The sequence below is a fragment of the Loxodonta africana genome, chromosome 12 (assembly GCF_030014295.1).
Source record: "Loxodonta africana isolate mLoxAfr1 chromosome 12, mLoxAfr1.hap2, whole genome shotgun sequence".
Classification (NCBI taxonomy): domain Eukaryota; kingdom Metazoa; phylum Chordata; class Mammalia; order Proboscidea; family Elephantidae; genus Loxodonta; species Loxodonta africana.
The window spans coordinates 3,597,608-3,625,246 of record NC_087353.1 but is presented as its reverse complement, the minus strand read 5'-3'; the positions used below and the strand labels follow the sequence as shown (position 1 = coordinate 3,625,246).

Below are 27,639 nucleotides of genomic sequence, written 5' to 3'. Positions count from 1 at the left end.
ATGACACTTCAAAACCAGTTTATCATTCAGACATATGTTTACAAACCAGTATCTTCTATTTTATGATAAAATGTAGAAAATACCCAGCATTTGAGGACTTGTGCCATAGTTTGTCACAATTTCCTTGCGTTTATCTATTTTTACACTGTTTTTTACCTTGCATTACTGCATTACTTCCTACCATGTTGGAAAACTAGCTTTTTCCCTAACTTGTTCTTCTTTTCTTATGTCCATGTTGGCGTTGGAATATTCCTGGTGGGGAGGTCTTTCGTCATTAGATGCAGCAATAATATTTTCCTCTGCTTGCTAAATCACACCTAGAATCAGCTTCCAACAGAAACTAAATATTCATAGAGCCGTTGATTTACATCTTCTTCAGAGATAGCAGGAAAGGTTAAAGATGATCCATCCCCATCTCTCATTATAGATGAAGATATTAAAGGCCAGAGAAATTCAGAGCAAAGTGGAAGCAAGACTAAAACCTGAGCCCAGATCTTCTGGCTAGTGTTCTCCCCACCGCACTATACTGCACCCCTTTATGTTCTACTGCCTTCCCCAGGCCCTTCTCTGACCCAAGCAACGACCAGCACAGCTTTCTGAGTTCTTCACACACTGCACTAAAAATTAACTCTCTCTTATATCCCTATAGAAGAGGAGAAAAACCTGAAGCTGTACATGCTAATAAAGAAATATATTTCAAAGAAAATGCATCTGAGCTGAGTCTAAAAGAAGTAGAATGTGATGAAAGGGCAGTCCTGGCTTAAGGGCATGAACAAACGTATGACGATCAGAAAATGTAGCAGGTTGTATTTAGCGAAAAAGAGTAGCTCTATTGATAACTTTTTTATATCAGTAATGCAAAACGTGATACATTTTTAAAGCAACAAAATTTAGTAATTCCAACAGACTTCGTTTTATTGAGATCAGTAAATTTTAAAAGAAGCAGAAATATAGAAGAAAATATACAGATGGTGAGCAAATTCAAGAACAAGGGGCAAAAACTTTTAAGCAAAGGTGGATCTCCATTCTTTCTGACTCAGGGATTCCTGTAGTAAATACATCAATGAGCCTTATCAGATTCAAACACTCACAGTACATGGAAAGAGAGGAAGACGGAGAGACGGTTAGAAAAAGTAAGACGATTCCACTTACAGAGCTCAAAATATAACTGCAGGTGTACATTTTTAGTTTCAATGATTCCACAACTCTTTTAGTCCACCACACACATCGTTCACAGTACTTGCGTGCCTACGTGGTATTAAGATACAGATTGGAAAATGTCCATCAACGAGAAAGTTGGCTGTAATTTTAGCTCTTGAGCCCTTAACCCCCACATAATTTCCACTTCATCTTATCTCAGTTTACTCTGAGACTGAAGCTTAATCTGCCAGGATAAATGTTAAGATGAAAGAGTGGGATGCAGTTCAAGATAATGGGCTGCTATACCTAGAATTTAAATGTCAAATTCCTGCATTAGAATTTAATGCTTTCTGGCACTATACCACCTGCTCTTGTGGCTGATACATTTATACATCTAATAATGATTTGTCTCACATTATTAAGAGGAGGTCATTTCTATCATTCGCTCATCAAAGATAACTCAGAAAAAAAAATTGAAATTTGGAGTAAATAGTGCTAATATTTAAGTTTATTTTTTGATAAAACATACACAGCAAAGGATTCAAAATTTCACCAAATTCTACCTGCGCAATTCAGTGACCTTGTTTATACTCTTCAAGTTGTGCCAGCATTTTTGCTACCCTTTTCCAAACTATTCTACCACAGAATGGTGTTTCACTTAATTCAAGTTATTTAACTCATTCTAGCATAAAAACAAATAATAAGAAATTACTTTAAACTCAGTACTCTTTGGGCTTCTGTCTTTGTTTTACTATCATATGTTACCATATATGTTACTGTAGTAAGAAAACCGAAGGCTGGTTTGGGTCAGTTTGTAATTTATGAGGAGAAAACAACAGCTTTAACAAACACGTTCAACCAAATTATTCCAACTTCAAACACTCAAACAATTATTAATTTTGTTAAATTAATTGCTTTGTTTCATTAAATGAAGCTCCTGGAAAATTCATGCCCAAGAGTTACTATGTAGATTTAGTTGTTTTTTGTTTTCATATTCGCCACTACCATTGTAGTCACCAATAATCTTGGTAAAATTTAAGAGAGGTGGCTGATGAAGGAAATGTTTCTAACAATGTTGTTTGGAATAAAATGCCTTTTAGCTGAGATCGCATTTTTCAAATTTTATGAGTTTTTGTACAGCTGATTTTGTTCCTCCTCTATAAGGATATACATATTCTTGTGGTGTATTGGATTACTTTTATATGGCCTTTCTAGCCATGGTTTTGTAACTCCCAACATATGATTGAATGGGACTATGAAAATAAGGTGCTTGCAGCCCACCAAGGGATTGGGTACCTTGTTAATAATGCGAATAGGTGCATGACACCCTTGTTGGGATGGGGCCATGAAAATAAGGTGTATGGAACACTAACAAGGGGATTGGTCTGTTTTGGCATCCAGCTAGGCTTAAAGGGAGACATGGAGAGAGAGAGGAGCCGTAACATGGCAGAGAAGGAGAACTTTAACACTGCAGGTGGTGAGAAGCAGTGGCAGAATGGCAGAGGCAGCAGAACCAGGAGACAGGCAGGAGATGGTGCAGTGGGCTTCCAGGCACACAGAGCCAGAAAGCTGAGCGCCTTCAGGCAGGGGGCTTCCTGGTGGATTGGAGTGTCCCCAGGCATATTGACAGAGCTAAAGAGCTTTGTAACACTTGCCTGACCGGGGCAGAGGTCTGACAGAGGGTCCTGAGGCCAGAGAGGGGTGTGCCTACAGACACAGGCAAGAAGAGGGTCTCCTGATCGAAGAGCTATATCCTGAGTCATCCCTGATTCTGAATTGTAACCTGTTACTTCCCTAATAAACCCTGTAATTGTGAAGACGGTCAGTGAGTTCTGAGTGGCCATTTTAAGAATTATCGAACCCAGCAGAGAAGTAGAGAGTGCCATGGGAGGGTGGCTGGTGTCAGAATTGGTAAAAAGGTTGGAGGGAGGAGGTATACATGACCTCCACCTCATAGGAATCGGCTTTGGGCTGACGGTGATGCTCCCTCACCCTCGTGAAGTTAGAGGCGGTCAGACACCTCCACTGTGCCATTCTTACCATTTTCTACAGTAGCTTCGAAAAGGTGAAAAGGCAATATGGGCAAAGTTTTCTTTATCTGCAAGCTCACTTTTTTCTATGATCTCTTTATAACTCCTCATTTTAAAAAATGTCATGTTAAAATATTGAGTTTTGTAATTGAATTCCTTGAACTACAGAATTAACAACCCCAAAGAGTCTATATTCTCAGCATCCATGGGGTCTTTTTATGAACTGTAAGGATTTCTCTTAAACTGCTCTTCGTTACCACAGGAAAAATCTAATGGTAAAAAATATGATTAATACAAACTCTGCATCTCAAAGTAGGGTGACCTCTAGATGAACTGCCTGCTGACCTTATTGCCAAGTTGCTAAACATCAAACACGTAGCCTGCCTTATGGTCAGGAAGTTCATATACGTGTTCAACAGAAGCCCATTCTTGATCTAAATCTTGTGTTCTTAGGGGAAAAAAAAATTAGAAAATATTCGAGGATTCACTCTTTATAAATATTCCCTAGCAAATAATATTTTCAGTTAGTCTCAACATTTTCAGATATTATTTTACTTGTCATTTACACAATAAGTGTTCAAAACTTGGCCATTCCAAAAACAAAAAAATCTATTTAGTTAGACTTGAGTCCTCCCATAGGAATAAAACATAAAAACAAACTAATAAATGAAAATACTTCAGCAATAGTATGACAATCAAGAATTAAAAACATTTTAGGCATATTCAAGAGAGGAAAATATTTAAAAAGAAAAATAAATAAAAACCTAAAGCTATAAAGTAGGCAGCTTCCATGCCTATTTCCCAACTCATTTGCAGTTATAAGATCAGGGTATTAACACAAATCTGAAAGTATTTAAAAATATTATACTAGATATATAGCATATATACACACATAAAATTTTATATGTGTATATAAATATGTATATATCCAAAACCAAACCCACTGCCGTGGAGTTGATTCTGACTCATAGCAATGCTATAGGACAGAGTAGAACTGTCCCATAGAGTTTCCAAGCAGCACCTGGCGGATTCGAACTGCCAGCCTCCTGGTTAGTAGCCGTAGCACTTAACCACTACGCCACCCGGGTTTGCATATATATAACTTATACCTTATTCCATTTTCTTCATATACTTATCATTACTTGGTATTATCTTGTTTAGTTTTGTATCTTCTCTCCCAATTCTATGAGTTGGAATGGACTTGATGGCAATGGGGGTTTTCTCCCAATTCTAGAATGAACTTTCCTTTTTATTCACTGCTGTATCTCAGCACCTTGAACCTGGAGCCTGGTTGTGGTTGTTGTTGTTAGGTGCTGTTGAGTTGGTTCCGACTCATAGTGACCCCGTGCATAACAGAATGAAACACTGCCCAGTCCTGCGCCATCCTTACAATCGTTTTTATGCTTGAGCTCATTGTTGTAGCCGCTGTATCAATCTACCTCATTGAGGGTCTTCTTCTTTTCTGCTGGTTGGAGCCCATTAAATACTGAATATTAAGTGAATTAGTTCTCCAAACCTTCAATTATTTTATTCCGTCAATTATAGCACGATAAATTTTTAGATGTTTACCAAGATGTAAACACCATATACTCTGGTATAGTCTGGGGATACAAAATTGAATAAAATGGGTCTCTCTTCACACGGACAAAAGGATAAATGAAACACTAACTATTAAAAATATTATCTTGGATAAAAGAATTGTGATAACAGAGAATTGTTGGAAAATACTGGAAACAATTTCTTCTGTGAGTTTTATCACGAAAAATCTCACAGAGTAGCAGCACTAAGCTGGATGCTGAAGGATCAGAAAAATGTTGCCAGTTAGAGTGGGAGATAAAGGGCCTTTCAGGGGGATGGAAAACAGCATAAATACTAATGTGAGAAAGTGAATGAAATATGCGGTATAGGTAATGCCAAGTACACCAGTGTGTCTACGGTGTAGTACAACACTTGAGAAGATAGAGAAACCTGGAAAAAGATGAGAAATTGAATTAATACCATCTGCTGTGTTTGGGTCACTGCGGAGGGCAGACTAAGCTGTAGGTTTAGACAGAAGTTAATCCATCAGACAGAACATGAAATATGCAGTGGAGAGAGACAGGCCGCATGTGGTAATACTACCCAACTGCTGACATCAGGGAGGTATAATATACACTCTGATATCCCGTAGTTGTACAGCTGCTTCCTTCTCATAGAAAAATGTCCTTGCAAGGGCAGCATCACATAAATGCAGACTCTTAAACCCACTTGACTTGCATCTGTATCTTAAGAAGCTCCCCAGCCAGGTGACCTGTACCTGCAATAAAGTTTAAGAAATTTTGGTTGGATGATGCCAACAAGAATTGTGAATACAGGTAAGTTGGGAATTTGTTCAGAAATGAATCCCTTTGACAAAAGGTGGCAAGGTACCAGCTACTAAACTGGAGTTCAGGGATATCCAGAGAAAAGAGACTGGAAGACTCTGTAAGAGGGTACCAGTTCATGAGGGGTTGGGTACTAGGGCAGAGAATGATATAGACAGGTTCAAGCACAAGAGGCTGAGACTGTAAATCCATGAATGGATTTGGTTCTTTGGATCAGAGAAGCACCAACAATTCAGAGAGATTCTGTTTTCTTTGACACTGGCTGGAATACCTTAAAAATGTAAAGTTTAAATTTTGGGTTACTTTTAAGAACTGGAATGGTACTGAGGCTACTAATAACAATAAAGTGGTCTAATATGATACAAGAGAAGGTCTTAATAGGCTAAAAATTGGTGAAGGCCTTGGACATTTATCCATTTGTTCATTTAAAACATATTTAAAGAGTAGCTACATCCCAAAGTTTCAAAGGTTGCACAGGTACCTGGCACATAAAGAGGTACTTGCACTCCCAGGGTTTATGACATCTGTGAAGATGTGACAATTAACCAATTGTTGTGATAGAGACAGAACAGAACACTGTAGGAACATGTAGAAAGAACATTTAATATAACCCAGTCATGTAAAGTTTATAGGAAAAAGTAACATTTGAGTTGGGAGAATAAGATGAGTACATTATCTACATGTTGAGACCATGGAAGCATGACTCTTCCTTGGAAAAGTATATGTCCAAAGGTGAGAGAGAAATAAGAACCTTGAAGAACTGGAAGTTCCATAGGGTGGAACAAAAAGTGTACATGGGGAAGAAGTCAGAGACAAAGCTGAATATTGGTGGCCAGTTTAGGGTATATGTTATGGACCCTGGGAAGGTATTAAATGGTTTTAAACAGTGTAGGAGCACTCTGGGTTTTCATTTTAAAGTCAAGACAATTCTGACTGGACTGCTATGTGTGAGGTCAACAAGAGGGCAAGACAGCACAGAGACAAAGATGATGCCACACTTGTGACCATGTAGATGAGATACCATCATGCTCTGTCGTAGGGTCAAAGGGGAGATAATAGAAAGAATGGACTGAATAAAAAGATATTAGAAGATGGAACTGATAGAAATTCATGAAGAGAAAAAGGATAGTGCTGGCCACCAGGGATGCTACTGAGAAGAAATGAAATGAAGACAATAATTACAAATTTGGCACCCACATCATCAAAGAATACAGGAAAATGACAGGGTAGATGATAAGCCTGATTGACACCTTGATGATAATGGAAAACCTGGACTATGGGAGTTTCAGGCCAGAAGCTTGTTAAACTAACATATATTCTAGAAGCAAGTAGCTGAGCACCAGGGAAGTACATATTTCTGCTTCTGCCCAAGTTACTATAGGTTTTGGACAATGATCAACCTTTATTTCATAGCTAGGAGGGAACTAACAGTAAGTACATTTTTCAGCATATTAAATGAATGTCAATCCTCAGGAAAGTCCACATGTAAGAAAATTCAAGGTATTTTACTTTGCAAAGGACTTACTATAGACTGTAGGCTGACTATACTGTAGACTGAATGCTGGCATGCACCATCCTCATTGTCCCTACAGCTGAGGCTAAGGGTGTCGGGTACAGGTAGCTCACAGCTGCATGTCTCTCTGGGAATTGCCCTGGGACCAATGGGCTCACGCTACAGTAAAGAAGGAGCTGTGGTGGGTTTATGATCACGGAATCCACATGTCCTATCACTTAGCACAGAAGTTTTCACTGGATTGAATGATATCATGACTTTTGGAAACATAGCTAAGGAGCCAGCTTGGAGATGTTACCAATGAGGATGGGATGCCATCCTCCAGGATATGGTGTATACCCTAAATGAATAACAATTATATGGTGCGTACCCCCAGTAGGTGGAATACATAGATCCAGGGCCAAAATGAGGAAGTAGGAGTAGTAGCCTTACCACCGTTACCAGTGACGGACTTGGGAAATTTATTCTTCCAGATCTGTCAACTTTGGGCTTTGTGACTTAGAGGGCTTGTTTCTCCAGAGGTAAATGTTTCCACCAGGGGACACAGTAAGGGCTCTATCAAACTTTCAGCTATGACTACTGCCCAATCACTGCAAGAACCTCTGTCAAAGAACTAGTCAGTCCTTGCTGGAGGCACCGTACTTGCAGGGCAATTGCTCCTGCTCATGAGGAAAAGGTAGGGCTGCTGTTACACAATGAGGAAAGGGAGGAAAACTTGTGGCACTCAAGTCATGCATCGAGGAGTCTCTTGGAATTCCCCTTTTCATTTATGAAAAAATTGACGAGTGCAGCAGCCATGGCTTCAGCAGGGAATGGTGGCAGGGACTGAGACCCCACAGGAATCTGGATCTAGGTCATCCCTATAAGCCACCTGGATCAGCAGAGAGGAAAGCTGAGGGAAAGAGGAATCTAGTATGGGTAAGAGAAGAGGGTGACAATGAATACCAACTGCAGAACGAGATAGCTGCTGTGATGGAGGCTAGATCAGGCCACTGACCTTTCTCTTATAGGTTTTCAAAGGAAATGAGACCAAACAGAATCATGGAGAAGTTCTTCGTAGGTGGGGAGAATTTACTATAAGGAACAGGGGATCTGAATGGCACAATGGGTGAATGTAGTGGATGTCATAGGGTACCACCCAAATACCCTGTTCGGAACAAAGACACTCATTCTCCCAACTGCCAGGAGCTCATGACTGCATCTCTCTCTAGGAATCCCCTCATCCAGGGCTATGCTCCCTTCCCTGGTGCAGCCCACATCAATGGTCAGTGGTACAAAGCTTGGTCACCTTGCTTCAGGTTGGGAAAACCCTGAAGAGCCATCCCAGTTCCAGAGCTCCCTACAGGACAGGCTAAGAATATGTTGTAACTATACACTGCTCAGCTTTTCATTCTACCCAATTCTGCTTCCTGCCCTTCCTCAGGTGTTGTTTCCAAGTATGCCCCTGAGTAAATCTCTCATACATAAATCTCCATCTTAAAGTCAGTTTCCAAGACAAAGGGTAATTTAGTAACAGATTTAAATCATGGCTTCGGAAATTTTTAAAAATCCACTTTAGATTTTTAAAATGCATAGTTTAAATGCATATATCCTCAAATCCCACATTATTATGTTATTTTAACAAGAATTCTGGTGTTATTAATTTTAAGTTTGGTTTTAAAAAAAAAAAAAGATCTTGACAATCTTTACCTTTGTTAAATGTTCAAAATCAAGACCATACTATTGTGAAAAAGAAGGCACACATTGAAAATGCTTTGTGATTTTGGGAATTAGCACACAGTTAACACAAAAAGTTACTTGCAGCTAATTCCTGCAGCTTTACCTTGTCTTTAGGATTTTAAGAATCACTCTATTGTTCTGACAGGCACTTGCCTGCCTTTGTCTGAGTAGCATATTACCTTCATGTTAACAAGGCCACAGTCATGTTCTTACTTCTTATCCGGACAAGCGAGTTTTCATCTATTCAGTGGCCACACATTGTCCCTCTAATTCCACTTGGACCTCTTCTGTATATGTGCAATTAGTCACATAGAGAACTAGGAAGAGACTGTGCCAGGTGACTGGAGCAAATTCAACCACACCTGTAGAGAAGTAACTCAGAGACAATGCAATGTACATGCTGTATCAGACGTATGGTCTGCCAAGGATGGGGAACGCTGCTATCTGAGCTGAGTCGCTGTATCAGACGTACGGTCTGCCGAGGATGGGGAACGCTGCTATCTGAGCTGAGTCACATTCAGCTTCTGCTCAGTGCAGTGCCAAGCTTACCGTTCCCGTTCACAACAAATGCAGAGACCCCTTGTTATACATTAACATACCTAAACTAATTTTCATTCACTCTTGTTAAAAATTTGTTCTCTAGACATAGGAGATGATTATTTCTGGTATGAAATAGTAGTGTTGAACTCAAATGATTTTACTGAAACAATTCTTAGTGTGAGCTTAAAACAGGACTTACTTGTACCACACAGCGGCACATCACGAGGGATATTTCCTTTAATTTACCCCCTGCTAAAATTTAAACAGCTACGGCAAATCACATAAAACACGATCTGTGGAAATGCAGTTCATCAACTTGTGTGATGAACTCTAACGGAGCATTATTTTTCTGACTACAAAATGCTTCAGCTTTCACCAACTTAACCATCGACTGCAAAGCCGTAAAAATATGGGCCACCAGAATTGTACACTCATAAGACTTTGGACAAACACTCGAGCGTCGAACTTTCCTCTTGATAATCTTCATCGGTGCTGTAAGTGGCAATGACCATGAGGGAGCTCTCCCTTGAACTGACAACAGGTGTGGTTTGTTTGTTTTCCTGGTGACTTGTAAGAATCTGCTGCAATATAGGATATGTATTTTATTATAAATGTATATAGACCCAATCAGTTTTGACAAGAATTTGGTATTATTAAATATAAGTTCCGTTTAAAAAAAAAAGATTTTGCCAATCTTTACCTCTGTTGGAAACCCTGGTGGTGTACTGGTTAAGAGCTACAGCTGCTAACTAAAAGGCCAGCAGTTAGAATCCCCCAGGTGATCCTTGGAAATCCTATGGGGCAGTTCTATCCTGTCATATAGGGTCGCTATGAGTAAGAATCCAGTTGACGGCAGTGGGTTTTACCTTTGTTAAATGTTCAAATTCAAGCCCAGGCACCTGGCTAATCTCACACTGACCTCAGATGTTTTCCAAGCATATTTTCAGAGTTGCATCGAATTTATGCCAGTTGTCCCGGGTAAAGTTGTCCCAGTGCTTTAAGTAAAGTCAGACCTCTCTTAAGAGATAACTTACCCGAAGACTTTGGAACACACTAAGTGGGACATAAGAGCCCAGCTTTTTATCAGCTTGGCAGTGAAAAGTTCTTTTGACTCCGTAACCAATCACAGAGAAACCAATACCCCAGAGTCACCAATGAATTATCTTTCCTTGCGTTTATAACCCTTCTCCCAAAAGTAAAGACTTCTCCCTAACACAATCACCCAGAACTTTTTTGATAGACTTTCTCTCACTGCCCTTCAAAACCTTTCCTTCACTTCCCAAAAATGAACTGTGGGCCAGTAAGAGCCAAATACTCCCCTACGAGCAGATTAATCGCTCAATAAACATTGCTTAAAGAACTCTGTGTTTTCTTTCCTCAATTTGTTACCTTAATATTTTTATAAATTATGAATTTTAAAATATAAAATGGAAAAACTATGGACTAGTCTTATTTTGGCATTCCATACATATTGTTCTGAGACCATATATATTAACTATATATGATTTATATATATAAATAGAGAAAGAGAGAGAGGAGTCCTAGGTGGCGTAGTGGTTCAAAGCTTGGCTGCTAATTGAACGATTAGCAGTTCAAACCCACCAGCTGCTCCACAAGAGAAAGATGTGGCAGTCAGCTCCCATAAAGATTACAGCCTAGGAAACCCTATGGGCGCAGTTCTGCTCTGTCCTATGGGGTCACTAGGAGTTGGAATTGACTTGACAGCAATGGGTTTACATATTTTTATATATATGTAATTCTTGAACAAATGTTTTAAATCAAATAACATCAATTGTTTATGTATTTTAGAATCACATTCACAACCAGTTTGTATTTTATGTCCAATTTTTATCATAATATTAAAAAAAAACCCTTTTCTGTCTAGTCAATTCTGACTCATAGCAACCCTATACAACAGAGTAGAAATGTCCCATACAGTTTCCAAGGAAGGGCTAGGGGATTCGAACTGCCAACCTTTTGGTTAGTAGCCAAGCTCTTAACCACTGTGTCACCAGAACCCAACAACCACCAGAGCACCTGGCATTCAAAAAAAAAAAAAAAAACTCACTGCCATCGAGTCGATTCTGACTCATAGTGATCCTATATGAAAGAGTAGAAATGCCCCACAGAGTTTCCGAGAAGCACCTGGTGGAGTCAAACTGCCAGCCTTTCTAGTTAGCAGCCATAGCAGTTAACCACTATACCACCAGGGTTTAGTACTTAGAAAATAGCAATTTCTAGAATATCTTCTTTTGAAATATTTTCTTTCATTTTTTTTTTTTTTTACCCTCAAGACTTATATTAGTTAACTGTTTTACTTTAGAAATATTACTTTGTCAAAAGATAATACATGGCCTTGAACTGGCGATCTCTCAAGGATCAAGGAAATCCACATTACCATGACTTCTCAAGTTGTAGGTATGAATAGTCTATTGAGACTACTAACAGCATACTAATTAGCGTTAAATGCAATTATAATGAACGTGATATGGTCATGCAAACTGAAAGTATGACAATTGGAAGGATATTTACATTTTAACTGAGAATTCTTATATCCCTTCATAGCAAAGGATTCACAATTTGGGAATGACGCGTCTCACTACTCTTCGTACTACAGACCTTGTGTGTGTCTTGGTCATGTCGCAGTTGATTTACTGCAATATGGCCTGTTGGGAAGTTTTTCGTATTTCACTGATGTTTTAGATTCTACCAAAGGCAGTAGCAAGTGTAGGTCATGTGGAAAATATGATACTTCTACCAGGCTTTCTTGAGTAACTGTATAGTTAAGTAGAAGTCCTATTATAGGTCAAATCTAAAAGTCTAAATGTCAGGGAGTATTCAGCAATTATCTCTACATTCTGGCAGTAACCTTTGAATGGGATGCAAATATGTTTTGTTGTAGCATTCCTTGTTAAAAATAAGCCATTAAGTCCCCATCCCAACACTATGTTCCAGCAAGGAGGAATCTATTTTATACTTTATAGATAAGGATACTCACAGGTAGGCCCTCTCCTTAAGACAGGAACAGAGGGGCCCCCAAATCTGCAGTTCACATAAACAAATTAAAGTAACAAAGTAACAGGAAATGGGTCAGGGCACAGAAACAAAGCCATTCCCCAGAACAATGGGACAAGGTATCAGAAAACAGCCCAGAAACTTCCTTAAAGTTGTCCTTCAGAAGCAGCTGGATGGAACCAGCCCCAGGGACATGGGCAGAACATCCACCTGTGACCACTGTGTGGCTTTCCACCGGGGGCAGTGAGAGGCTGCAGCCAGTGCTGGAGAATCGAACTCTGGGAGCGAGAGACTGCGCAGGCGTGACACCCCGTAATAAGTCCTGCTAAAAATCCAGAGGCCTCCAGGACAGGAGCCATCTTAAAGCCATTTAGAAAGCTGCTGTATGCACACTGTAGTTAACATATCTCCACCCAGACAGGCCACCGCCTGGAAAACCCCACCTGTATCTATGAATAAACATAAATCTTTCCCACCCAAAAACCTTTAAGAACCCATGCAAGTCCTTTGCGCTGGGAGAAGGGGGTAAGCATTGCCTAGGCCCTCCTTGACTCTGCTTGCAAGCCTCTTTAATAAATCTTTGCTCTTGTGGAAAATTCTGCGTGCCTTACCTGTTTATTCTTGACCAGTGAGAGGCAAGAACCTTATTTAATTAAAGGGGTAGAGGCACCGGCAACATCTTCACCACAGGACTTTTTAATATTGGAACAATTTTAATGCCCATGCAAAGAGTGCAGCCACACTATTCTGTGTCCCCGTACCTGCACTCCTGACAGTATTACCCACCATCTTTATTGTCTCGGGATTGGTACATATTTATTTTAATTATCTGCCTCATTGGTTTGCTATGCAATAGCTTCTTCTTACATTTTTTTTCAGCTTCTGAAACTACTCCTACAGTATACACTTATAAAATAAGAACATCCTGTTTCTCTATTCAAATCCACAAAGTAGAACAGATTAAGATAAAATCACAATTCAATATTTCTCATTTTCACCCATAAAATACAGTTCCTAAATAATTTTTTATTTAATCTTAACCACTTAAAACTTTTCATTTATTTTCTTTTATATTTCTCAAATTACTATTATAGATTTAATTTCAACTTTCAATTTTATATTTTAAAGCTACCTAAAAATGGATATACTTCACAAATGCAAGTCAGGCTGACTAATAGGTACTGAAATGGTTGAAAGAGAAAGTTGAATATGAGGTTAAGAAATACTAATAAAAACAACAGAGCACCCACAGTTAATTTGATTAAAAAAAAAATATTACAGCCTCTATAAGCCTGAGCCCAGAAGAACTAGATGGTACCTGGATACCACCACCAAACACTCTGACAGGGATCACAGCAGAGGATCCTGGACAAAGCAGGAGAAAAAGGTAGAACAAAATTCAAATTCACACACACACAAAAAAGACCAGACTTACTGGTCTGACAGAGACTGGAGGAACCCCTGAGACTATGGCCTCCAGATACCCTGCTAACTCAGAACTGAAGCCACCCCTGAAGTCCACATTTCAGCCAAAGAGTAGACAGTCTTAAAAAAAAAAAAATACAAGTGAGGAACGTGCTTCTTAGTTCAGTCAAGTATATGAGACCAAATGGGCAACACCTACCCAAAAGCAAAGACAAGAAGGCAGGAAGGGACAGCAAAGCTGGTGGAATGGACGTGGAGAACCCAGGGTGGAAAGGGAAAGGGGGAGAGTGCTGACACATTGTGGCGAGTGCAACCAATGTCACAAAACAATTCGTGTATACATGTTTGAATGAGAAACTAATTTGCACTGTAAACTTTCACCTAAAGCACAAAATTAAAAAATGAACATTAATGCATGCTTTCTCTAGTCTACACTGTCTACTTATGTTAAAATTACGAATACTTATTGATCATTCATGTGATTTATTTGTGTATACTGTATTTCACAACCGTATAAGTAGTTTTTCATTTTTAATAACCAGTCTTTTGAGAAACCAACAAACATGATTTGACTGTTTTTGACAATCTCCAAACAAATCAAATCAAATAATTTTTTTTTAAAGTTTCCAGGTGGCCCATTTCAAAAACCGTTTTAAATGAGTAGAAGAAAAAAGAAAGCCATATAATCCCATAATATGAAAAAACATTATTTTTCTTTCAATTCATTTTAGCAATTTTTTCACAAAAAAATTATTTCTAGTGAAAATCCAACCACTTTAAAGTATTTTTTTTAAGTAGTAAACAAGGAATAAAATTGGAGTTAATGGTATAAAACACAAATTAAATACATTTAACAGAATTTGAGATTAAAAACTGGCCAAAAATGGAACTGGTTCTTAATAAATAAAGGATAAATCATACACATATAGAATTTTCACGTATACAGCTCTACTCAAATTTTCTTTTTCTTTATTCAGATATTCTCCTTTCCCTTTGTTTTTTTAGTTAAGCTACAAGATCTTGCCTTTCTCTTAAAAAAAAATTAACCAATTAACACTGATATATATATCAGTAAAATTTATACATATCTGAAAATAAAAATATTTGTATAAGAATTAGACATCTATTTTACGATCCATAAAATTTTTATGGATTTATTTTATGATCCATAATCGTGATTCAAATGGTTGAAGAATTTTTTAAAGGGTAAGATCATGACTTTGTGCCAATGTAACATAGAAACATGTCAAAGATTTTATTTAACTCAGTAATTAACAAGGGCAACAGCAGGGTATTTTAAAAACTGTTTCAAAGGAGAATCCAAAGATCACACAGGTCTAGGCAAACAGAAATGCTAAAATGAATTTGCTAATAGACGCAAAAGTGGTCAAAAGCCAAAGGAGTCAATAGCATTTTCTCCAGACAAAACCATTTACATCTCAGTGGACAAGAATCATTGCTCTGCTACCAGTTTTCTATCATTTACTAAGATCTAAAATAAAACCAAAAAAACCAGTGCCGTCAAGCCAATTCCGACTCATAGAGATCCTATAGGACAGATCAAGCCAATTCCGACTCATAGAGACCCTATAGGACAGAGTAGAACTGCCCCACAGCGTTTGCAAGAAGCGCCTGGCAGATTTGAACTGCCGACCCTTTAGTTAACAGCTGTAGCTCTTAATCACTATGCCACCAGAGTTTCCAAGCTGTAAAATAGCTCAAAGACAATGAGAGTCACAGACCCCTATGGAAATATTTAACTAGGAAGAGCATGCTAATCACCACCTAGGATTTCACTGAAAGGACACCTTATAGTCTCTTTTGCCCAAATCGGTTTTACAATTTTTCCTGACAAAATCTTACAAATAAATTATTATCATTATTTGTAAACCAACACTTGAGTCAGTTACAGAATATTTGGGAGTGGCTTACAAATGCTCACAAATATAGATTATTTCAGGTTCATTTTCTTTCTAATTTGGTTTAAATTTAAATTTTTTCCACAATAAAAAAGCTTTTTAAAATAGCAACATTATGGCAAAAGATACCTGTTTTCTACGAGATTCTTTCAGATGAAACAATATAGGTAGAACAATACAGTGAGATCATCTTCGAAAACATGCCACAGTAAACCTGACGTCCCAGTTTATAAGCGGGCTTGCCTGGTGTCTTGTGCACACGTGGCTCTACTCCATTCTGGCAAATGTACACTGTGCTTCTCAGCAACATTCCAGAGATGAAGCCAACTTTCCTGAAGGCTTATCCCCTTTTCCACCGTAATTATATTTCACAACTCCAGAAATAAGGATGTGTTTTTCCTAGACAAATACTGCAGAGTTTTCCTTCAAACCTTATATACATTTCTGTACTGTCCATGGAGAAAAGATTTTACACTAGTATACGTATGTAATAGAGCTTAATTAAATTGAGTCTAGTCAAATCTATACTTTGTTTAAAATCTTCATAATCCTAACTACTTATCATAATCACAGCCACTTACCTCAGTCAGGATCATAACCACCATCAGCCAGTAAGAAACAAAGTGCCAAGATCTACAAGTATGCACACATTTCATAGCTTGCATTTTATAATTAGTGTCAATCTTTATTTTAACATAATGGTAACACACATCATGGCAAGGCAAGCTTTCAAGAAGTTAAAAATTCTTATGCTCGAAAAGAACCGTAAACAGGGTTCAATTAAGGAAACTGAATATTGTTATTTCCAATGAATAAAGATTGTTCTTACTTGTTGATTTCATTTGTTTAATACACACAGAATGGCATCTGCCCTCTGTAGGAATGCCAGTCGTACATAACAGCATGTGTGTTCCAGCCGTACCTTGGTAAACAGCTTTGAATCCAGGGGAGCCGATGCTATCGTCAGACTGCAGGTGCAGCCACATCTGGTTGGTCATGCTGACAATGAGGTCAGGAACACTGGACCCAGTCAACCTGGACAGAGAAACGTTAACGTCATTACTGAGAGCCGCAAGCACATCTGTGTTAACTTGGCAGGGCGCCTAAAGTGAGATTATCATTAAGAGGATGGTATAGTTATATAACCCACTGGGTTATAGTTAGATAATATTTCTTCTGATTACCAGTGAGAAACTGTGTGTGTATGTGTATATGCCTGTGTGCATGTGCGTGTGTGCAAGTATGTGTGTGCATGCATGTGTGTGCATGCATGTGTGTGTGCATGCATGTGTGTGTGCATGCATGTGTGTGTGCATGCATGTGTGTGTGCAAGTATGTGTGTGCATGCATGTGTGTGCAAGTATGTGTGTGCATGCATGTGTGTGCAAGTATGTGTGTGCATGCATGTGTGTGCAAGTATGTGTATGCACGTGTGTGCAAGTATGTGTGTGCATGTGCACACTTGTATGTGTGCATGTGTGTCTGTGTGCATGTATGCGTGTGTGTGCATGCATGTGTGTATGCATGTGTGTGCACGTATGTGTGTGCGTGTCTGTGTGCAAGTATGTGTGAGCATGTGTGTCTGTGTGCATGTACATGTGTGTGCGTGTACGTTGTGTGCATGCATGTGTCTGTGTGTCTGTGTGCAAGTATGTGTGTGTGCATGTGTGTGTGTGTATGCATGTGTGTGCATGTATGTGTGTGTGCGTGTCTGCAAGTATGTGTGTGCATGTGTGTATGTGTGCATGTGTGCATGTACGTGTGTGCATGCATGTGTGTGTGCATATGTGTGTGTGCATGTATGTGTGTGTGTGGTTTTAAAAGAGCAACCTTACCTTTGTGTAAGTAGGAAGACCCTCCTTCAAAGCTTTAGAACCATTTGCAATTTATATTCATATTTAAACCTCTTCTTTTTTTTATTGTTGGCAATTGACGGTATTATTCTATTCTATAACTGCAAATTTGTATCTTTTAGTTTAAAAATCAGCTTTGGGTACCCAAGCACCCCCGTTTGCCTGAGACGGCAGGGCTTCCTGGGGCATGGGCTTTCAGAGTGAAAACTGGGAGAGTTCTTGGAAAACCCAGACAGTTGTTCATTCTATGTGACTAAGGGATACAACCTATTGCTGTATAATTATATGAGCATAATATGACACCATTAAAGTGAAAGCATCTCTCAGCTGAAAAACTGAACTGCTTATTAAAAAACATGTTTGGATTGTTTAGTCTGTAACCATATACCTTAACTTCAAAATCTTTTAAAATACATATCATATTTAATCATAGATTAAGAGAATAGTAAAAAGAACAGCATCTGCAGATAGAATAGGCTTGGCAGCATTTACTGAACTTTCTTTTTGTATATGAACATCCAGGTCAACCAAATGGAAGTTTCAGTTTTCAATGAATCATTGTGTATCAACAAAACAATCACATAGACGTTCCTGTCAGCCAGTGAAAAGAACCAGTAAATCCATCCACTGAACTCCACATGCTGACAGAAAAGCATGTTGAAATAGAAACACTGCAAGGAAAAAAAAAAAAAATCAATTCAACGAAAACAAATGTCTCTAATCAAATAGGAAGCTTTGCTTTCAGCAAGGTAGTCTCAGGAATATGAACGCATGAATTGCCCCATCAATCATGTCATTTGTCTATCAACCCGGCATTCTCACCTCAGGCAGCAGAGAACACCTGACTCCTCAAAGGAAGACGAACAACAGTTATTATACGTGAAGTAACTCGTGCCAAGTTACACACAAATTGAAAAAAAGGAGGTATTTCAGAGAGCGATGTGCAGTACCTAAATACGTATTTCTTTCTGAAAATGTCTTTGCAAAAGTGTTCTTTTTCATTTGTCTGTTTTGTCTGCTTTTTTGATTTGAGAGATTTTTTTCTTCTTTATGCATACACTTTATTGAAGTGTAACATATTAAAAAGTGCACACATCATAAACATCATAAACATCTAGCTCCATGGATTTTACAGAGTAATATACCTGTGAACTACGGTGTAGATCAGCGTATAGGATATTACCAGTACCCCAGAAGCCTTTCCTGGGCCTCTTCCCAGTCACTCACCTCTGCTTCCAACTTGCTGAAACATACAGTAGTTTTGCCTGTTTTTTTTTTTTTTTTTAATTTGTATAAATAAAATAATGCTATGCATATTTTTTGGTTTATATATTATATAGGGTCGCTATGAGTTGGAATCGACTTGACGGCCCTGGGTTTGGCTTTTTTTTTTTTTTTTTTTTATCATGTTTGTAAAATTTACCTACGGTTTTGTCTGTAGTTGTATTACATTTATTTTGATTTATATGTAAACAAAATATAGATGTAGATATACATTTAAATAAATTGTATGTGTGTATCACATTTGTTTATACAATGTATTTGTTGGTGGATATTTGGTGTGTTTCTAGTTTGGGGTTGTTAGAAAAATGCCATTATGACCATCATTCTACATGTGATTTGTTTAATATATGAACACATTTTGGGGATCTATAACTCAAAGTAGAATTGTGGGAAAGAGATCATACATATGTGTAGGTTCTGTGAATCCTGGGAGCCCTGGCGGCACAGTGGTTAAGAGCTTGGCTGCTAACCAAAAGGTCAGCAGTTTGAAGTCACCGGCTGTTCCTTGGAAATCCTACAGGGCAGCTCCGCTCTGTCCTATAGGGTCGCTATGAGTTGGAATCGATTCAACAGCAATAAGTTTGGTTTTTTGGTTTAGTGAATTCTGACAAAAACATTTTCCAAAGTGGTCATACCATTTTATACTTCCACCAACAGTATATGGGAGTTTTGATAGCTTCATAATATCAACAACACTTGGGATTGTCAAGTTTTGTTCTGCCATTCTTGTAGGTGAGTACTGTACTTTTATGCAAACAATATGCACCTTCTACCTTTGTTTGCCAGCCCCACCCTCCCCCTAGAGAGGTATTTTCCTAAACACACTATGTTACTTTTTTTACAGTAACATGTGGAAGACGATTGTCATGGCGGCACTTGTAAGGGTGCCCAACTGGGGGAGAATGCAACCGGCAAACAAACCCAGAAGGAGTTATTTGCATTAAAATACAGTAACAACATTAGGTATAGTTTTAAATAGCATTTTCTCCTTTCTTTTTGAAAGTGTTCCATGACATTGGGTGCCTTCCCATAGTGTGTCAGCACTCTCCCCATTTCTGCCTTGGCTTCTGCATTTCCTTTTGTCCATATTTTCTACCCCTTCCTGCCTTCTTATGTTTGCTTTTAGGCAAATGTCCTTTAGATCTTGTATAATTGATTGTTGTAAGGAACACGTTCCTCTTGGGTGTTATTGTTTATTTTATGGGCCTTGTTTGGCTGAAAGGTAGTCTCCAGGAAGGACTTCATTTCTAGGCCAAAAGACACCTTAAGGCCATAGTCTTGAGAATTCCCACACTCTCTGTCAGAGCTGTAAGTAGGTCATTTTTTTTTTTTTTTTTCCAATTTGATTTTTTGTTCTACATTTTTTTCCCACTCTGTCTGGGACCCTCTGTTGTGATTCCAGTCAGAACAGTCGGTAGTGGTAGCCAGGCACTACCTAGTTCTTCTGGTCTCAGGGACATGTAGGCTGTGGTTCAGGTGGTCCATTAGACCTTTGACTAATTGTTCTTTTGAGTCTTTGTTTTTCTTCACTGTCCTTTGCTCCAGATTGTAAGAGACCAAGAGTTGTATCTTAGACGGCCGCTGCAAGCTTTTAAGACCCCAGACACTACTCACTAAAGCAGGATGCAGAACATTGTCTTTATGAACTGTGTTGTGGCAATTAACATAGATGCCCCCCACGTCCATAGTACTTTGTCTCCGAGCCTAGGGACTTCATTCCGTGGGTGTCTGGTTATGTCTAAGGAGTTTCCGTGGCTGAGCCCCTTGTGTGCTCTGTTGTCAATATTAATATACATGTAGCACCTACAATTACATATGTAGAAATATCCACAACCAAACCTATATCTGCAGGCGGATATGCTCCTTTACACCCTCCCTCTTTAGCATACCTATCTACTTATGTATCCATTGTAAATTACTGCTTGTTAGCATTAGTGTTGCAGGATTGTCTATGTTATAATAATTAACATAGTTGCCCTTTATTCTTGTGTTCCTCTCAGTGTCTTCCTTTGCCTTGGTCATGTTGTGCTGACTTCCCATATTTCGTATTGCCTTTCCCTTCACCGATATTAACATGTGTCTTCTATCTTGCTAGTAATCTTCCCTCCTTCCCCTCCCCTCCTCTCTCTGGTAACTATCAAATAAGATTCTTTAAATTTTTTTCCTGTGTGATAAATAATGTTGTTGAACACACCTTCATAAGTTTATTGACAACTTAAATATCTTTTGGGGGAGAGTTTTTTTTTTTTTTTTCCATTCTTAAATTGGATGGTGTAGTGGTTTTAAATATGTCCCACAAAGTGTTTGATACATCTCTCTTCAAGAGATGGAGCCTAATTTCTCTTCCCTTGAGTGTGGGCTTCATGATTCACTTCCAGCTTTTGTGTTGTGGTATATACACACAATGGAATACTATGCAGTGATAAAGAGCAATGGTAAATCTGTGAAGCACCTCACAACGTGGATGAATCTGGAGGGTATTATGCTGAGTGAAGTAAGTCGATCACAAAAAGACAAATATTGTACGAGACCACTATTATAAAACCCAAGAAAAGTTTTACAAACAGAAAAAAAATCTTTGATGGTTATGAGGGAGGGGAAGTGTAAGGAGGAGAAATCACTAATTAGATAGTAGACAAGTGTTAACTTAGTTGAAGGGAAAGACAACACACAATATAGGGGAAGTCAGTACAATTTAACCAATGAAAAGTCATAAAAGCTTCCTAGACACATCCAAACATCTCGAGGGACCAAGTTACTGGGGTTGAGGGATGGGGACCATGGTCTTGGGGGACATCTAGGTCAATTGGAATAACATAGTTCATTAAAAAAAAAAAAAATTCTACATCCTACTTTGATGAGTAGCATCTGTGGTCTTAAAAGCTTGTGAGTGGCCATCTAAGATACACCTATTGGTCCCATCATGTTCGGAGGAAAGGAGAAAGAAGAAAATCAAAGACACAAGGAAAATATTAGTCCAAAGGACTAATGGACCATACGAACCACAGCCTCCTCCAGCCTGAGTCCATAAGAAATAGATGGTGCCCAACCACCACCACCAACCACTGGGCTGGGATCACATGCAGAGCAGGAGGAAAAATGTAGAACAAAATACAAATTTACAAAAAAAGACCAGATTTAGTTGTCTGATAGAAACTGAGGAACTCCTGAGACTATGGCTCCAGGACACCCCGCTAACTCAGAACTGAAGACACTCCCAAAGATTAGACAGACCTGCAAAATAGATAACAGCGTACATGAGGAACATGCTTCTTAGTTCTATCAAGTGTATGAGACCAAGTGGGCAACACCTGCCCAAAAGCAAAGACGAGAAGGCAGGAAGGGTAGGGAAAACTGGACTAATGGATATGGAGAATCCAGGTTGGAAAGGAAAAGGGGAGCAGTGCTGACACATTGCGGTGAGTACAACCAATGTCAAAAAACAATTTTCTGTATAAAATTTTCAAATGAAAACCTAATTTGTACTGTAAACTTTCTCCTAAAACACAATAAAATGAAGGAAAAAAAAAAAAAAGATGTACAGTGTTGGAAACCCTATAGGGCAGTTCTACTCGGCCCTACAGGGTTGCTATGAGTCTAAATCAACTTGAAGGCAACAGGTTTGGTTTTTGTTTCGTTTTAAAATTATGGCTACCTTATATCATAATCCCATGCCTTGAAGATTTGCTTTTTAAATTATCGTTACCTTCATATTTTAAGATTATTTTCAGTAAGAATTTAGGCTGGATTTTTTTTTTTTTTTTTGGATGGAGGGGGATTCCAGTTGGTCATATTCTGTCTTGCTTAGTTGTGTTCCCACCCACCTCCTTGGATTACCATTTCCTAGGCTATGTAAATATATGAGCAGAAAATTGGCTTTATTCATAGCCATTATAAGTAGCTACTTATTGTTTCATAAGTGAAATAATTCACCGTTTTGGACAGGGGAAGAAACAGGGAAGAAAAAGTATTATTTTATCATAAAGTTTATAAAAACATAAGGAAGAAAATGTGCATAACCGTGGATTTTACTTACATACTAACATATACTTGGCTTTTGGGTCACATGTGATATGAGTGGAAAATAATATTCCTCCCTTCTCGTATTTAGCACTTATAAATACAGCTAGAGATATTGTTGGTACCCTTCCTGGTCTTCATTTCTACTTCCACTCTCTACATGCTTCTTATGCTTCTTTGACTTTAAGGTTTGTGACGTTAGTAAGCTCCCCTCTGGTTCATCATTATTGTCTCCATTCCTGTAGTACACTGGCTCATTGTCATCTCTGATGGGTAGCCTGAGTGTCCACATGGATGATTTTCCTAATATAACTCTTGGTTCCTTGATTTTCTCAACCCCAAAAGCCTTCCCTTCTGCTCTACTTTAAACACTTAAATCTCTGACCATACCTTGGCACCCTGCTACTCTTTACAATAAAAATCATAGGTTCCAACACCTCTCTTTCTGCTACATCTCCATATCCTTTAACTCTTGAATTCTCTCACCCCCCCAAAAACCTTCAAATTCCTAGAGGCCAGTATTATTTCTTTCATTATGTTTTTATCCACCCTGGGCAACGTGAATCACACTCCGGTACACTGTCTAACCAGCCCTTTCAATTCTCTAAAAATTTATGCATCTATTCCACCTACCTGACAAAATCCCAAATTGAGACTAATCCAACAATCCACTTTTTGTTGTTCTATACCTGTGCTGGTCAAAGTTGATAAAGGATTGTACTGATTTATATTAACATATATTTATGGTACCAGACTCCAGGTAGGTGCTCAACAACACACTATTCTCTTGGGCCATACTCAATTTATTTTCCATTTCTTATTCCCCCTAGCTGTTGTTCCAAACCATCACCATTTTTCAAGCTCCTTCTCAATCCTATTTCCCTTGCTCTCATCTCAGCAGATAATTTATAAACATATGGGGGGAAAAAAATTAAGATAATCAAACCATGAATTACCTGTCTCTCAAAGTCTCCTAAATTCCCATTGATACCACCAAGCATCCAGGCACTAGAAGCAAAGATCAAAGTGTAGTTCCCTACTCTTTCCATTCCCTTCCCTGAAAAGTCCATTCATTAACAAGTCATGCTAGCTTTGCCTCTTCAGTATTTCTTGCATCCTATTTTTCTCTCCATTTCCACTTTCTTAGTTTGGTCACGGAATATCTCATATAAGGACCACTGAAATAGTCTAACTCAGCCTCTTGATTTTGGTATTACTTCCCTCATACATTTGATAGAACTTTAAATTCTTGAAAATTTAATTATTATGTAGCAAATTCTCACAGCTTAGGACTTATACTGCCAAGCTAACTACTTAAGCCATGGCTCTAAATGCATATATTTGAATTGCTTGTAGTTCTTCACTGGACTTTAATTCAATAAATCAACTGGCCTGTGGATTCACATAAAATAGTACAAGCAAGTACACTGCTACAGCACACAATCGAATATCAAATCAGGCTCACGTGTGTCTACTTGAGTTTTAGAATTTAAGGCTGCTATTCATTTGACTGCTGTACTTAAGAAAAGAATTGCAAGCATGGTTGCTTATGATTGATTATATTTAATTTTTTTTTCCTCTTTCTGAATGTTTCCAAAGCTATTTTAGTTTGCTAGCACTTACAGATGATTTGTTTAAAACAAAGAAGCAAATAATACTATTACCCTTAGCTACTGCTTATCTGTTTAAAACGGAAGGTTTTTTTTTTCCCCAAAAAGTATAACTGAAATAAAATAGATGCCTGTTTTGATAAAATACTTCGACAATCCTCGTAACACACCATTTTTTTAATTGTACTTTACATGAAGGTTTACAGAACAAACCAGCTTCTCATTAAACAGTACACATATTGTGCGATGACATTGGTTACCAACCCCAAAACACGTCAACACTCTCACATCTCGACTTTGAGTTTCCTATTATCAGCTTTCTTGTCCCCTCCTGCTTTCTAGCCCTTGCCCCTGAACTGGTATGTCCCTTTAGTGTCATTTTTTTTTGGGGGTCTGTCTGATCTTTTTTTTTTTAATCTTTGGATGGAAACCTTGGCGGCGTAGTGGTTAAGTGCTATGGCAACTAACCAAAAGTTCAGCAGTTCGATTCCACCATGTGCTCCTTGGAAACTCTCCAGGCCAGTTCTACACTGTTCTATAGGGTTGCTATGAGCAGGAATCAACTCTACGGCAACAGGTTAATCTTTGGATGACAGGTGAACCTCAGGAGTAACTTCACTATAGTGTCCGGGAGCCATACTCTTGGGGTTTCTCCAGTCTCTCTCAGGCCAGTAAGTCTGGTATTTTCTTGTGAGTTAGAATTTTGTTCTACCTTTTTCTCCAGCTCTGTCTGAGACCCTCTATTGTGATCTCTGTCAGAGCAGTCAGTGGTGGTAGCTGGGCACAATCCAGTTGTACTGGACTCAGTCTGGTGGAGGCCGTGGTAGATGTGGTCCATTAGTCCTTTGGACTAATTTTTCCCTTGTGTCTTTAGTTTTCTTCATTCTCCCTTACTCCAGAAGGGGTGAGACCAGTGGAGTATCTTAGATGGCTGCTCACAGGCTTTTAAGACCCCAGATACTACTCACCAAAGTAGAATGTAGAACATTTTCTTTATAAACTATGTTATGCCAATTGAGCTAAATGTTCCCCAAGACCATGGTCCCCACAGCCCTCAGCCCAGTAATTCAGTCCCTCAGGGAGTTTGGATGTGTTTATGGAGCTTCCATGACCTTGCCTTGGACAAGTTGTGCTGGCTTTCCCAGTATTGCATATTGTCTTACCCTTCACCATAGGTTACCACTTATCTATTGTCTACTTAGTGTTTGTCCATTCTCATCCCTCCCTTCCCTTCCTAACCATCACAGATTGTTTCTTTTTATGGTAACACATAATTTTTAATTGTTTTTTAAAAATCACCTCTATTTTCTCCCTCTTGACTTTATAGTATGCAGTATTTTGATGTAAACCTAAAAATAAGTTTATGTAATGAAACATTAAATTAATTTGATTTATTTTTTAGAGAACTAAAATTTTTTTTTCAAAGAAAAATAGTCCTCAAATGCCTTTTTTTCCAGCTGTCACTCCCTCTTTGTTGGAATCCCCAACCTACCCATATCTCCTTATGCTCCAACTATATTGACTTTTTTTTTTTTTTTTCACTCTCCAAATCTACTGGCCTCCAGGTTTTTGGCAAACACTGAAATCATTGCCTGAAATGCATGTTCTTCTGGGACAACAGCTAAGACTTTGATGGTTCTCTGGAAGGTATTTCTTGGCTTGCCTAGACAATGCATTTTTTCCCCTGTATCATTGTAGAATCCTGCATATCTTATACTTCAGTTAAGACAAATGTATTGCAGCAGTCTACCTCAACATCTGTCTCCTACCGAATTCTGAACTCCTCTGAGTGCAAAGTTATGTCTCTTGGCAATTTTATTCTCTGCCGTATGGCATGAAAATTTTTTTTTTTAATTAATGCACATATAATGCACACTTTTTTGAATGAATGCATATATGAAAATAATAAAGACATCTGCATTAAAATTCAAGCCCTGGGGGCGCAGTGGCTAAGAGCTGCTAACCAAAAGATCGGCAGTTTGAATCCACCAGCTGCTCCTTGGAAACAGGGTGAGGCAGTTCTACTCTGTCCTATCGGGTTGCTATGAGACAGAATCGACTCAATGGTAACGGGTTTGGCTTTGGTTTGCATTAAACTCCATTAAATATCTACATGACAAATTTCATAGAAATGTTTCCAAATAATGATTTAAATCTGTGTTTTCACTTAGGCGGTATAAGGTTAGAAAATGTAGCATCAAAAATTTCTTATTTGGTATGCGGAATTCTACTTACAGCTCTGCCATTTATTCGCCGGATAATTTTAGGCAAACCATATTTATCTCCGTGTCAGTTTCTTCATCTTTGAAACAAGAGAACGGTACTAATTTATCTTAAAGGAATGTCTCAGACATAAAATGCTATTTCTTTCTATAGATTTCAATGATGGCAGTACTCTCACAGTGGTTTGACGTGCCTCCTTGAGTCAATACCAATGCTGAACTGAAATCGGCAGTATTTATGACTACAGTTCCAGTACTCTGAAACAATGTGTTTGCTTCTTTCCTACAACCAGGGCACACTGAGTTGAAAGCACATCTGGACTCTTTCCTTATGAAAATGAATCCATGTGCTTGAAAGGTTAATTGTACCCATATGCTGTAATGATGTCATCATCCTCTGGTTACTGGGTTTATTAGAGGGTGTATGAGAGAAATCAGCAACTTCATTTCTTCTCTTTGGCCATTGATAAGAAGTTAAACAGTTCTATCCTTCCCCACAAGAAATGTAGTTGTGTGTAGGAGATGGCTAAGACTAACACTGACTTATTTCACTCAGCATAAGGCATTTGAGATTCACCCTTGTCGGCCGTCCAATGATAGCTTGTTCCTTTTCACTGGGCAGTAAAATTCCCTTGTGTGACTGACTACACCACAGGGTGCATATTCATTCTTTTGAAGGACATTTACATTTCCCAGTTTTGGGCAATTATGAATGAACATATGTAAACATTCATGTAGCAGAAATTTTAATTCTCTAGGGTAAACACCTGAAAGTGAGATTCTGGGCCCTATGTTAACTGCATGATTATGTTTATTAAAAAAAAAAAAAAAGACAAACTGTTTTCGTACCATTTTATATTTCCACTTGCAGTCTGGCATGTTAACATAGGATAATTCTTTTTATATGACATTCTCAAAAAGACAAAAAAAAATGATGAAAAACAGATGAATGGTTAAGGGTTTAGGAATTGGAGACAGTATGACTA

General features: G+C 38.4%; 1 protein-coding gene across 1 annotated transcript in view; it reads right to left on the bottom strand.

The window, feature by feature from the left end:
- CSMD1 (CUB and Sushi multiple domains 1) overlaps positions 1-27,639 on the bottom strand; it is a 1,768,974-nt gene that overhangs the window by 482,487 nt on the left and 1,258,848 nt on the right. Inside the window, exon 13 of the mRNA XM_064294928.1 lies at positions 16,587-16,699. Within this exon, the coding sequence (XP_064150998.1) occupies positions 16,587-16,699 (113 nt within the window). The remainder of the gene's footprint in view (positions 1-16,586; positions 16,700-27,639) is intronic.